The sequence below is a fragment of the Aethalodelphis obliquidens genome, unplaced genomic scaffold, assembly GCF_003676395.1.
Source record: "Aethalodelphis obliquidens isolate GAN/ISIS:26980383/991018 unplaced genomic scaffold, ASM367639v1 scaffold40, whole genome shotgun sequence".
NCBI lineage: Eukaryota > Metazoa > Chordata > Mammalia > Artiodactyla > Delphinidae > Aethalodelphis > Aethalodelphis obliquidens.
The window spans coordinates 14,212,690-14,227,290 of NW_020837984.1; the positions used below are offsets into that span (position 1 = coordinate 14,212,690).

At 41.2% G+C, this 14,601-nt stretch overlaps 1 protein-coding gene and 1 pseudogene across 10 annotated transcripts in view; one reads left to right on the forward strand and one right to left on the reverse strand.

Annotated features, from left to right (window-relative positions):
- Positions 1–14,601, reverse strand: part of AAK1 (AP2 associated kinase 1) — a 172,234-nt gene that overhangs the window by 41,164 nt on the left and 116,469 nt on the right. For 3 of the 10 annotated variants that reach the window (XM_027131909.1, XM_027131908.1, XM_027131905.1), the window contains exons 13-16: positions 14,265–14,513; positions 9,528–9,760; positions 8,153–8,310; positions 6,746–6,850 (exon numbers count right to left, since the gene is read on the reverse strand). In XM_027131909.1, coding sequence (XP_026987710.1) covers positions 6,746–6,850; positions 8,153–8,310; positions 9,528–9,760; positions 14,265–14,513 — 745 coding nt within the window. Of the gene's footprint in view, positions 1–3,820; positions 4,284–6,745; positions 6,851–8,152; positions 8,311–9,527; positions 9,761–14,264; positions 14,514–14,601 lie in introns of those variants that run through there. The other 7 variants (XM_027131914.1, XM_027131910.1, XM_027131907.1 and 4 more) reach the window with 5 other exon arrangements.
- On the forward strand, positions 5,934–6,296 carry LOC113633611 (60S ribosomal protein L36 pseudogene; annotated as a pseudogene).

Consider the following 14,601-nt stretch of genomic DNA (forward strand, 5'->3'; position numbering starts at 1 on the left):
CTTCCTTGGATACTGCAGTCTATAGTGATCTCTTTCAGAATTCCTACTGCAATTACTACTATCCTTATCACACATTTTGGTAGGTAAACAAACTTTGTCTATTTTGTAACTTAGAATATGTGTATAGGTACTTCCTATGTGCCCATTTCCCTCTTGAGGTCCTTTAGGGACTGAGTCCTATTCTATCACCATATGTCAAATGTAGTGCTAGGTAGACAGAAAGAGACAGAAACAGATTTCTTCCCTATTGGAAGGTTAGATAAACCCTAACCTTTGGACTACATCTACCATACTATTGGCATTCATCCTATATTTGGCAAACTTATAGATTTACAGAAATCTATATACCCTATGGAATATCAGAGCCTGAAGGGATCTCAGCACTTTCTACCATAATTTTCTTATTTTCCAGAAAAAAAAGTGAAGCCCAGAAGTTAAGAGACTAGACAGAGGTCCACCAGCAGACCCAGGATCAAAACACAGGTCTCCTGGCTCCGTCTTTACCATTCTTTACCTTGCATTTTAATAATGAGTTAGTTCCTGAATTAAAATCTAATTTAGCCTTTTATAAAGTGGATTAAAAAAAACCTTTTAATTTTCAAGTAACTGTAGAATCATAGGAAGTTGCAGTACATAGAACTCTGTGAACCCTTCAACCAGCTTCCCCCAGTGGTGAGTTCTTATACAACCATAGTTCAATATCACTGACATCAGGGCAATTCTGTTAACTAAACTCTATTCAGTTTTCACATTTGTGTGTGTGTGCTTGTGTGTTTATAGTTCCTTGCCATTTGACAGTATGTATAAATTAGCCTAAGCACCAAAACAATGATACACAACTATTCCATCAAACAAAAGAACTTCCTTGTACTCCTTTATAGTCACACCCACTCCTTACTCCTGTCCCAGTCTCTATAATTTTGTCATTTTAAGAATATCATTCAAGTGGGCTTTTAACTAAGCTTCTTTAAAGGTAGGTCTGTGGAGGAAGAGAAGGGTTAAAATCACTGCTCTTAGTCTCTGAAATATTTTAAAATGAGATACAATGAAATATATTAAAAGAAAAAGAACAAATTATGAAATTGAATGTATAGTATAATTCATGTTTGAAAAAAGTATGTACAAAGAAATAAAACTATGGACATAAATATTGTTAAATGTTAGTAATGCTTTCCTCTTGGAATGGGGTCATGAGTTTTTCAATCTTGCTTCCTTGGGGTTTTAGCAAATTAATATATATAATTTATCAACAGAAAAATACAGTAAGTCCCCTACATATGACCTTCAAGTTGAGAACTTTCAAAGATGTGAACATGCGTTCCTATGTCCAATCACGTAAGTTAGTTCACGCGTCTGGTGTACATTGTCACATGCAGCTTGCCCTCATCTCCTATTGCTAACGATCCTTCAGCTCTACCATCTCCCACCTCCTCTCCCTCCTCCAGTCAGTAACTCTTCTTGCCTGTTCACTAGATGCCAGCCCCTGTATGCCAGCTGTTGTACTGTACTACTGTACTTTTCAGGGTACTGTATTGTAAGATTAAAAATGTTTTCTTTATTTTTTGTGTTTGTTTTTTATGTATCATTTGTGTGAAAAGTATTATAAACCTATTACAGTACAGTATTATATAGCTGACTGTGCTAGTTGGGTACCTAGGCCAACGTTGGTGGACTTACGAACATATTGGACTTATGAACAAACCGGATTTACGAATGTGCTCTTGGAACGGAACTCGTTCATATGTAGAGGACTTACTGTATTTTAAATAAAGAGGCACAATGTCAAGTTTTAATTGTCTGCCTGTTCCTCCTCTAATGTATGAACACAGTTTAGCAACATTTTTGCAGCTTTTACCATAAAAATGTTAAGGATAACCCTTGTGTCATCCTCCCCAGCTCATCACCAAATTTCCTGCTTCTCTCCTCTCTTGGTTGGTTAGAAGGTTTCAAATCAGTGAACGGTCTGAGCTTGATTAGAAAACTTGGAGAAAATGGTGCCACCCTGAACTTCATACAGTGAGGACACACTAATTTCTGGGATTTAGATATAATTTTATTTCATTTGTAAAGAATGAAGATTCCTCTTCATTCATACCACAAATGCAAACAAAGGGAAAATACCAAACGTTCATAGAAAAGTGCTGGATAAATTGAGGAAAATACGAAGATGTTTTGTAATGCCTGTAAAAGCTTAGTGTCACTGATTTATAAGATTTCTGAGATGTGGTTATAACTACAGCTTCTGCGCTGGGCTGCCCAGGTACAAATTTCTACTCTGTCATTCCCCACCTATGACCTTGGGCAGGTCACTTAGCCTCTCATGGGCTGTTCTGAGGGATCACTGGAGATAATGTGCATAAAAGCACTTACCCAGTGGGCTTAGCACGCAGCATGTACTCAACATATGTTTGCAGGTATTACTGTCCTAATTACTCAAATATGTGTTTTCTAATGGCTGGGCCATTAAAAAAAATACTGCCATTTACAACCTTCAAAGTTAAGCATTAAGGGGAGAAGAGGCAAAAATAAAAGCAAAAAACAACTCTTTAAAAAATAGTTCATACAGACAAAAAACAAAACATAAAATGTATGATAAGAAAGAATTAGTCATTAAAACTGGAAGTGGATGGAAAATGATTAGGGACATCTGTTATTTACATTGGTGAATCCAAGCTCCTATCCTTTGGCAAAAAGCGACTCCTTTCCTTCATTCAACAAATGTGTACTGAGCCAAGCACTGTACTAAATGCTGGGATTCAGCATCAAAGAGACCCTCCTAGGGCTTATTCCATGACCCCCTTTCCAGGGAAACTATATCCTACCCAGCACCATAACTAGTCATCATTGTGACATTTTATCTCAAGGACAATGACCAATGCTTTACACATTTGGTATATTTAGTCAACTATTTGGCATATCCAACTTTAAGCACTTTCAACCAGACCAAAATACCAATAAATTAAAAAATTAGGGCTTCCCTGGTGGCACAGTGGTTGAGAGTCCACCTGCCAATGCAGGGGACACGGGTTCGTGCCCCCGTCTGGGAGGGTCCCACATGCCACAGAGCGGCTGGGCCCGTGAGCCATGGCCGTTGAGCCTGCACGTCCAGAGCCTGTGCTCCGCAATGGGAGAGGCCACAACAGTGAGAGGGCCGTGTGCCGCAAAAAAAAAAAATAAAATAAAAATTATATAGACCAGACAACAAAGCTAAAAATAAAAAATAACACACAAAAAATTTTCACTATTTAATATTAAAAAACACACCTTCCAAATAATTCCAATGCCTGTTCCAAAATATTAACAATGACATCATATGAAGACTTATGGGATATGGTTAAAACATGAGTTTTTTCTTACAAGGGAAACACACAGCTGTTAGAAAGCACTCTCAGTAACAGTGTAATCCTCAAAGGCTGGGGTGGGGTGGGCAACTGGAGCAAGAAAGAGGCAAGGGAATAGTAGATTCTCTGTGAAAAAGTCTTCCTGGAAATTATAATTAGCCTCCCTCCCCACTCTCATGCCAGATGAAAATCACTGTTATATTGAGAGAAAAACTCTAAATACTTTTTTTTAAAGAATTAAAAAAAAATTTACTATGTGTTCTTCTTGAAATCAGCAAAAGTGAACCTAAGAAAAATAGGGAACTGTAATCAAAAAGATAAAGGCAAAAGATAAAGAATTAGACAACAGAAAAAGAGTAGTTCTATAGAGTTGTCTTTGAAAGGTAATAAAATAGCAAATCTCTAGCTAGAGTTACCAAGAAAAAGAGAAACACAAATACATACAATAAAATTGATGTATACAAAGAAAATATTATAAAAGATTTAAATGTATTCTTCTATTTTATTTTAAAAAAATTGAAACTATAGATGATTTTCTAGGACATTATTATTAAATTTGCCTTATTATGAGGCAGAAAACCTGAGAGAGGAAGTTCTAGAGCCAGAGGGTTGGTGTCCCAGCTCTGCCACTTACTAGCTATGTGACCCTGGGAAAGAGACTAGCCTGTGCTCAGTTACCTCGACCATAACTGATGTGGGGATGATGTGGCAACCTCGGCGGGTTGTTGAGAGGGTCAGATGAGATAATACTTGCATAGGACAAATGACAAACTGGGAGAAAAGTTTACAATATGACACATGAAGAGCTCTTACATATTAATAAGAAAAAAATAAACACAGCACATTAAAAAAAAAAAAAAGACATGAACAACACAAATCCCAAAAGAAATAAAAATGGCCAGTAAACAATGTCCTCTGTCTACAGCCTCTGAGCTGGTCTGTCTGGGAAAAACAGGTGAAAATTACTCATTCACTGTTGACTGAAATAAAATTTGTATAGCATTCTTGGAGGGCAATTTGGAAATATGCACCAAAAGCCTTAATTACACATATCTTTTGATTTAGCAAATAATCCCCTAAAAGCTATCTTAAAGAAATTTTAAAGGATATGAATAAAAATTTGGCTTCAAGAATGTTTACGTGGTGAAAATTAGTAACAACCTAAGTATTAATCAAAGGGGATGTTAAATACAATGTTATTGTTCTTCCATTAAAAATCATGTTGTAGATTAGTATTTATTGAAATGGAAATTACTAACTCCCATAGAACGTTTACAGAATGAATAACAAACTCCTGCATAATATCCAAGAGAAAAAACTGCAGAGGCCATATTATCACAACGCAATGAAAATATATCCTAAATAACTCTAGGGTAAAGAAATCAAAACTTAAAAATTAAAATTTAAAAACATCCAGAAAAGAATGAGAATAAGAGAGCATTACAGGGACTTCCCTGGTGGTCCAGTGGTTAAGAATCCACCTCCCAATACAGGGGACACGGGTTGGATCCCTGGTCGGGGAACTAAGATCCCACATGCCGTGGGGCAACGAAGCCCATGAGCTGCAACTACTGAGCATGTGGGCCATAACTACAGAGCCCGCATGCTGAAACTACAGAGCCCACGTGCTCTGGAGCCCTGCGCCACAACTACAGAGCCCACACGCCGCAACTACTGAGCCCACGCACCACAACTAGAGAGAAGCCTGTACACCATAGCGAGGAGCCCACGCACCACAGTGGAGGATCCCACATGCTGCAAGGAAGATTCCGAGTACCACAACTAAGAACCGACGCAGCCAAAAATAAAATAAATAAATAAATAAATAAATAGAGCGTTACATAGCAAATGTTATGGAATAACAGCCAAAGTTCTAATCAGAAATAAATTTACGAGGTTAGAAAAATACTGATACACCCAAAGAAAGGAAGAATATGAAAAATTAAAAGCAGAAATTAATCAATATAATTAAAAAGATCAATTTTGAAGAATATCAAATTCCATATCCTACAAAGAACATATTCAAAACCTCACATCCATTGTTGAGGAATTTATAACAGTAAAACATTGACATCAAATTAATGTTTAAAAAAGAGGTACCTGGTTAAATACATTAGGATGCATCCACATAAAGGAATTTAATGTAGATATTTTAAAAGTTATATTCGAGGAGCGTCTTTAATGATATGGGGGAAAGATGCCAAATTTTGTAAGCAAAAATAATTAGGCTTTAAAATATGACTATAAAAATGTACCTTAGAGTCATAAAATGAGGCTGAAAATTGTGCACAAAATTGTGGACACGTGTATTTTTGTGAAAGAGAAGATCTGTAACTTCCCTTAGATTCACAAAGATATCTGTGACCCTAAGAAGGTTAAATGCCACTAACAGACATCCAAATGGTATTGCTATGCTAATTTCTCAGGGGTGAGATCATGGGGCTCTTAACTTTCTTCTCTATGCTCTTCTATAAATTACTAAATATGTATATTATTTATTAATAAAAGGGAAAATTAGGTTTTTATAATTACTTCTAGAATGTTTTTAAACGTCTCATTTAAAAAGGTATCTCGCTTCCGCCACAGCAGCCATTAAAGAGCAGCAGCCATGGCTCTGCGCTACCCCATGGCTGTGGGCCTCAACAGGAGCCACAAGGTGGCCGAGAACGTGAGCAAGCCCAGGCACAGCCGCTGCCACGGGCCCCTCACCAAGCACACCGAGTTTGTGCGGGACATGATCCAGGAGGTGTGCGGCTTCGCCTCTTACGAACGGCGGGCCATGGAGCTGCTCAAGGTCTCCAAGGACAAGCGGGCCTTCAAGTTCATCAAGAAAAGGGTGGGGGGACACATCTGTGCCAAGAGGAAGAGAGAGGAGCTGAGCAATGTCCTGGCCGCCATGAGGAAGGCAGCAGCCAAGAAGGACTGAGCCCTTCCCCTCTGTGCACAATAAAACTTCTTCAGAAAAAAATAAAAATAAAAAGATACCTCCCTGTCCCCATAAGCACACACACACATGCACAAAAACACAGCATAGAAGAGACTGAGATATAGGATAGAGCATCTAATTCTTAGAACTCTTCAAGTCATTCCAAAGAACCTAAGCAATTACAAGAGATTAACAGAGTGATGTTCCTGAAATTTAGAAATATTTGCTGAAAAACATGTATGTGGACTTGAGAGAACAAATCCTGTATATTACTGCCAGATCACCCTGCCATTCTAATTCAAAGTGATTCTAGATCTTTTTTTATCCCGATCTTTTTATAGGAAATCTTCAGAATGAAGAAAACTATGTTACCACCAGGATCTGGGGCTCACTGCCATGCTAGGGTTATCTGTGGACTGGAAACCAGTGGGAAGGTCACAACAGTGAGTCTTGAGCTTCAGGTGTTCGCCATACTAACCAGTTCCAGCAGAAAATGAGGAAGCGGCAAAAGTATCACCTTGGCTTGGTTGAAAGCCTGGGATCAAACTCTCAGCTGAGCCTCCAAGCTTCTCAGGATGTTTGCCTGGAGGGACAAAATACCACTCGGTTCATCCCAGCAGAATCCCATGATGCACACACAGGCCAGGGGTGAAGGGCACCCTCCAAACCGACATCTAGACTTGACTCATTTTACTGCATTATGGCAACACCTTGGCTATTCAAAGGTCCTTGTCTGGTCACTGCAGTAACTGAGAAACAGCTGAGGAAAGAAAGGAAGTCTAAAGCTCTAAAGCTTGAGGACATTACTCAGAGCACAATGCCTCCAGCCTTCACTCTGAATCGATTTATCTCTACGTCATTCTAATGAGTTTGATGATCTGTTTTCCATGTTGAAAGTAGTTATGAGAGCAAAAGAGAAGACAGATGGCAGTAGTGAGATGCTATGAGGGACAGGCACAATGACAATGGCTTAATGTAAAAGCCAACAGTTGAACAACAAGAACAGTGACAGGAAATTACTAAAAATAGATACAAGAATTTTAAACTTGGGAGTCACTTAATCAGGTGCAAAATACTAGTTTTCAATAGCACATGAAGGTATTTCTGTTTACAGTCTAGAACAATAACTGGCATACGTAACGATGAAACAAACTGACAATAAATGTCAAAGAAAGTTAAATCTTATGCCCTATGAAGAAAAAAAAAGGCAAGAAGTGTATGGATTTTTAAAAGATGTCTATAAAATTATAAAGCTAAAATGTTTGGTCAAAGTTCGTATCATTCACTCCGTTCTGATCATTCCTTTACCCTGTGCTTTTGTCTACACTGAGGTACTTTTCTTGAACTGTATCATACTGTAGAATTTTCCCAGGGTGTGTGCTGTTGTTTTCCAAGGTGTATGTGTGTCTGTGAGTGGGTATCTTGCCTTCCAAATTAGACTGTGGATTTGAGGGTAGAAATGGTACCTTCTGTTTATTTGATCTCCGCTCCAGGGTCAGTCAACAGTAATAGAGAATTCTGATCATGAAGATTCAGTGTCTACATGAGGGCACACTCTCGCGGGTAAGCAGCTACGACTTTCTGGGACAATAAACCCACTTAGGACAAGGTACCATCACATTCCTCCAAGGAGTGAACATGCTTGACACTATCATCCTGATCTATGCTACCAAATCTTTCCTAAAAGTTTCCCACTCTCCTTGCTGCCAGCCACAACAGACCAGGATTCCCTAAGGATGAAGAGACTTCGGTGCCCTAGTAAAGATACAGGCTGATTTGTGCATATACTTCAAAATCAAGTCTTTGAAGGAAAGAAAGACCCAAGCCTGCATTTTCACATGCGTACCCCTCTAGAGTTAATCACAAAAAGACACCAATTACTCACCTTCCCCCAGCTTGGCAAAGTCCTTGTTCAGCAGTTCTTCAGCTGTGAGTTTGGAGAAATTGTCGTCGTCAAAGGGATTCCATGTAGAACCTTCTGAAGGATTATAAACGTTTTGCTGGGAGGCCCGAGGGGAGCCTGAAGGAGTGGTGGTTGCAGACCTAGGTAGGTTCCCACCCCCACGAAATAAAAAGACATATCAAGGTTGAAAAGGGTCAACCTATTTTCTCTTTGTTTCAAGAGCAAATTATTTTATAAGTCAAACCATTATTTTCTACAGTATGTTTCTAAAAGGGCTTCCCGTAGCAATGGAACAGTTTCCAAAGATGCCCTTTCCACTGTGTGAAACAAACATCTCCCTTTCTTTTGTGATTCACTGTCTCCCGCTACATCTTTAACCTCTTGCTTAGATTTTTGGTCTCATCTGCAAGTTCTTTCAATTCAGGATCCCAAAGCCACCTGTTCTTAGGCTCGTGCATCCTGTGGTGACCACTGTAACATTCACAACAGCTCCAGAGGGGCTGCCGCCTATTCCGGCTGCCTCGCATCTGTCAGGATCCAGCATCAGTGGACACCATCACAGTTAAAGAGCAACAAAGACATTTACCACCATCTTGAGCCCCTGGGTATCATCACCTGATTTTCTTCTAAAGTCCCTCTTGATGCCCTTTGCATTTAGCTAATGACTCAATTTAAAGATTTTTAACTTCCGTATATGGTTCCAAGAAAGCTGAGAGCCTGACACTGCATTTACGCAACAAACACTCACTGCAATCTACTTGATGTCAGGCACAGAGCCTGTCACCGGATTTACAAAGGCTGATTAAGCCACGGTGCTTGCTGTGGATGAACTTGCAGGCTAGGTCTGCTAAACATACTAATAAATAATGATAATACAGTGTGATACATGCTCCAAAAAGGGTTCAGACAAAATTATATATGATACCAGAGGAAGGGCCAAAGAAAATATAACCTCCAACATGGATCTTGATGAATAAATAAGCATTTCCTAAGTGGACCAGGAGGAGAGTGGCAGTTCCACCAATGTGATATAATAGTCCTTGGTCTGTTAACCAGTCGGTTCAGATATTATTCTACAGGCAATGGGGAGCCAATGAAATGTTATCAGCATGGAGAGATTTGATCAGATCAAGAATTTAGAAAACACATGATACAGTACGGGATGGAAGACAGACTGGAAACTGTGAGGCAAGTAGGAAATTATTTCTTAAGATCAGTCTGATCTACAGGAAAATTCAGTTTCTCAATAAACACAGACACTCACCCCTACATATACATCTACACACAACTACATACACATGCAAAAATCACACAGCAATGTTCCCCAGCAGCCCCTGCCCACAAAAGCAGTACATACTTGGACTTATTGAGACTGGCCTCAGCTGCAGCTGCTTGGAGCAGCTGGGTTGATTTGCTGGCAGGGACCCCAAAGACTGCGCTGTGGGTCACGTCGCTGAGAATCCGCCTGTGCCCAGCACGCTGGGCCTTGGGGGACGATGGAGGAGTGAGAGATCCGAGTTTCTGCCCCTGGATGGTAGGAGGTGGGGTTGTCTGAACCTTTGGCTGTTGTCTTATGGGGGCTTGAATCTGCTAGGAAGAGAGACAAAAGCGTTAAAAAAAAAAAAAAAAAAGGGAAAGGAAAAACAAATAAGCAGACGAGCATAACAAAAATGCCATGTGAGAGCTAACATATGGCTCAAATGGCTCAGTTTATCAAGAACACCCAGAAAGAAAAAAACAAGGCTTTGACGATCTGAGCTGCAGCCTTGAGACTGATACCAGCATGGTACTTACCTGGTGCTTATATATAAATTTCAATCTTCATCAGCAATAATATACAGGGTAACCATATGTAACTCGACCCAGACCAAAGACTGCAGAAGCTATTCCTAGCTTTAAAGACCTAGAGAGTTTCCTAAAGGACCACTTTCTGCTTTAGGAACTCATTCAGAATGCCTCCAAAGGGCAGCCTTTAAGCATTCTACTGGCACAGTTACAAGCCAATGAAGGCACACCTCTAGCTAAAACACATTTGAGCTGAGTGATTTCTGCTAAGAGATCCCTTTCTGACAGAGCTCAGACTACTAGTTAAATGAGACAGAATCTCACTGTGATTAATAAATGGCAGCACTTTTTTGCTTTTGTTGTTAACACTCTAGTTCATTGATAGGATGGGTCTTACAGGATTCTGTTTCTGTGGCAACCCCTGAGAAAATGTACAGCATTGGAGCAGTGGGATTATCCTGTTCCCATCTTCAGTTTGGAAATGGCACTGAAGAACCATGTAGAGAATACAGTAAAGGAGAAGAAAAAAATGTAAAAGCCCTTGATGACGACTGATCTAATAATACGAGGCCTCTTGACATATAGGTCTTTTTCAGAAGGAAGGCAGGACACACTGTCACCACAGAAAAACAAACTGGTGGGAACATCTTTGTGGCCACACAGTGAGTCTTTAAGCATAAGTCTTGATCTACAAAGTTCTATGTCAAGAAAATGAACAAAAATTAATATTAAGAAGGCCACCTAACCCTTTTCTTAACTGTCAATCCAGAAATAAAGGAACTCAGAACATTAAATGCCTCAAGTATTGAACTATCCCTTCCCTCCAGTCCTTCATCTCAGATTGGAGCTGCCCCTCCACGCTGCAAATTGGTTCTCACATTCTGTGTCTTCAAAGATGAAGAGATTTAGGAAACTAGAGTGCCCAGCTACTTGGGTCAGGATGCTGACAGCCTGGGAGCTTCTGTACCTATATTGACTCAGACTTTAATTTTATTGAGGCAGGCTACGTACATGTGAGAGTACACAACCACTCACCAATCGAATGAATGATACAATATAAGGTTCTAATTCCGATCAAATTAAAGTCAAAGGGTAAAGCAGCTGACTGCATCTCTGAGTGAGAAGCAAAGTGCTCTGGGAAGAAGACCAGAGTTCCAGCTCCACAACTTCCTCAGGGGTCCAGAAGTGCATCTGCAACAGCCAGCCTAAAGCCAGTACCCATAGGGGCGAGAAGGGATTTAAGGACAGAACTAGATTTGCTTATTTCTTGCAGTTTAAGACATTCACTACACTGAAAAGGGTACTTAACTGTTGAGGCCCTTTATTTTGAAGAGTCCAGACTACCTGGAGAACATTTTCCCTTCCTTCTGCCTATTCTCTGTATGCAGCACACTGAAGAACAGATGCTTCCATCATGAGGACACCTTGTTTTATCACAGCTACCAATTCAAACTGGCTGCCACCCATTCAGCCACTCCCCACAACAACCCTGTCAGGCAGTTTTATTTCCAATCAGAAACTCAGAATGAAGAGTCAAAAAAGACCTTAGAGAACATGGATTCCAACTCCCTCATTTTAGAAGAGACCAGACCAAGGCCCCCTAAGGCTAAGTGCTCACTCAAGGTCACACGGTCAATTGAGGGCAGAATCCATGTCTCTTGACTATCGCCCAGGACCCTTTTCTGCACCATGATGCCTCCTCATCCAAAAATGGGATTGGGAAGGGGGAGGAAGGAGAAACAGACCACAGGGGGAGAAGAAGCAAGGTAGACTCAAATGCCTATCTTGCCAAAGATTTTTTAAAAAACAAAATATATAACTATAAAAGGAGTATAATAACATCAAGAAATGTAAGGATATAGACTAGGGGAGAAAAACCACCCAGACTTCCATTCCACTACTCTAATACAACTGTTCTTATCTTTCTGGTATCTTATATTTAAGTCTATTTCAAGTACATACTCGTCCCATAATCTCATCTCTCCTCTAACACTACCTCATGAGAGTTTCCATACTATTGTACAGACTTTTATGACCATGATTTTTAAAAATTAATTTATTTTTATTGAAATATAGTTGATTGTTTTTGTTTTCTTTTAATATTTATTCATTTTTGGCTGTGTCAGGTCTTAGTTGAGGCATGTGGGATTTTTCATTGTGGTGCACGGGCTCTTCGTTGCGCCGTGCAGGTTTCTCTCTAGTTGTAGTGTGCAGGCTTCTCTCTAGTTGTGGCGCATGGGCTTCAGGGTGCATGGGCTCAGTAGTTGCGGCACGCAGGCTCTCTAGTTATGGCGTGTGGGCTCCAGAGCTCGCAGGCTCTCTAGTTGTGGTGTGCTGGCTCAGTAGTTGTGGCACGCAGGGTTAGTTGCCCCACGGCATGTGGGATCTTAGTTCCCCAACCAGGGCTTGAACCCACGTCCTCTGCATTGGAAGGCGGATTGTTAACCACTGGCCCACCAGGGAAGTCCCTATAACCATGATTTTTAATGGCTGCACAGGTGAGTTGTTGGAATGAGTTAGGTTGCTTCCATGCTTGTGGCTATTATTAAGACTGCAATAAACATCTGTGGGGTATGGCCATCCTCCCTTTGCAGATTGCTGTGAGATGGCTGCAGGGTATACTTTACATTCAATTACTTGCTTCTCTAGCAAAGTCCTACAAAGGGTCACCAGAGAAAGGGAAGGGTCAAAGCTGGGAGGTTCTCTGGCTCCTGGCTGAAGCACGTTCTGTTCTCGTTCCTTCTCTGCGCCCTCAACCACCTACCCCTGAACAAAGTGCTCAAAGTATTTTTTCATTCAAGGAACATGGAGAAGGATCACAGTTCATTCCCAAGGAAGTGGATACTTTTGTCCAGGGTCAGCAGAGGGGGACCCCATAAGAAGTGTATAGTCAGTGGTAGATGATCGCGTCCTCACCCTGAACGATCATTGTTATTATCCTTGAACACAGATCAGGATTCTTCAGTTCATGCCCCAGCTCTGGTGCTATCAGTCTGTGTGTCTTGGGTGATCCCTTTCTAGCCTGGGCCTCAGTTTCTAATTCCATTAAATGAGGACTGGACAAAATAAGATTTCAACTAGCTACATGATACAATGATTTTTTTAAAACTCTTTTTCCATTAACAAGAGGAACTTTGTCGCTTGTTAAAAATACAGAGAGTAGCTGTCTACCAAACGCCTGCAGGAAGACCAAGCTGTTTCAGAAACGAAGGTGTAAAGACACTGAACACACATTTAGCTGAGACTTAAAGAAGACAATCTATTTACGGCACTGCTTCCTTTTGAAGGGATGCAGCTTTTCTGGTTTAAGATGAGTGACAAAACTCTATTAGAAATCAATCCTCAGAAAGATAGTTTCTTACTTTTCCTTCGTTCTTCTAGTGGTTGGGCTTCCCTGGGAATAAGAGAGTAGCTGTGATACTCTGTCAGCTGGGTATGTAAAATGCCTTTTTCTATCATTATAAAATTTTCTATTACTGTCACTCTGTGAGTACTCATTAAAGGCACTCATTAAAGGTCAAAGTATGACGTGCCTGAGGATGTACCTGTAGAGGTCAATCAGAAGAGCATGTAGAGGTCTTGATTCTATACTCAGCCAGTATCTAGAAATGAACATGCCGAATTTCTAAACTGACAAGATGGCTCAAACAACAGTCAGATGCTCTGGTGCCCAGAGGGGGATCAGGCCACGACAAATGGTCTCAGCAAGCGGGCCCTGGAAGGGCGCTGCATAGTAGACTTATTTAGGTGGCCAGTAATATCGTCCAAGACAAAGAAGAAACACAAGACTGTCAGGACTCAGGGTACAGGTGGAGGCCTACACGAACCTCCGGAGACTGCGAAGGCCACAGTGGTCAAACTGCCCCCTGAAGACGGGAAAGGGATTAGCTCTAACCCTACCTAGGGCTTTGACTGCTTGACACTGGCACTGACAGAGACAATGAACAGCTCTTTCTGCCAGCCTAATATTAGAGTGAGAAATAAGAAAGTTCATCGTCTATTAATCCCATACTCCTAATTTATGCCTCCCCGCTCCCTTCCCCTTTGGTAACCATAAGTTTGTTTTCTATGGCTGTGAGTCTATCTGTGTCTTGTAAACAAGTTCATTTGTCCATCAGCAACCTAGAATCATTTTTCTAAAACCTTAAGCTTCTAGAGTATACCTCATCCTTTCCCTGGATGTATCGGGAAAAGATCAAATATCTTCACCACCAGGGCGGGGAGCAGCCGTGCCACACCAGCTGCTGCGGCCTCTTTCCCACCCTTTCCCTAGCCCTCACTGCGTGCTCCTCTTCTGGTTGATTCTCACCGCTGGCTCCTGGGCAGGGGCTGGCTGGGGGGCTGTGGCTGGCTGTGCCTGGGCCTGCTGTAGGGCTACCACTGCGGTCTTCTGCTGCAAGGCAGCCTGCTGAGTCAGCAGCTGTTGTTGATGCAGGGTTGTGGCCAGCTGCTGCTGCTGGTAGAAGCTCTGTATCAGCTGCTGTTGAGAGCTTCCTTGGGCTACCACGGGGAACTGAGCGATCGCTGGTTGCTGGGCTGCAGGGTGTACTGCCTGAAACTGAGCAGGAGAAAGTGGCAAGGAATGAAGAGGTGAATAAAAGCCTGTCTCAGAACCATATTCCACAAAGGATGAATGTCTCAGTAAC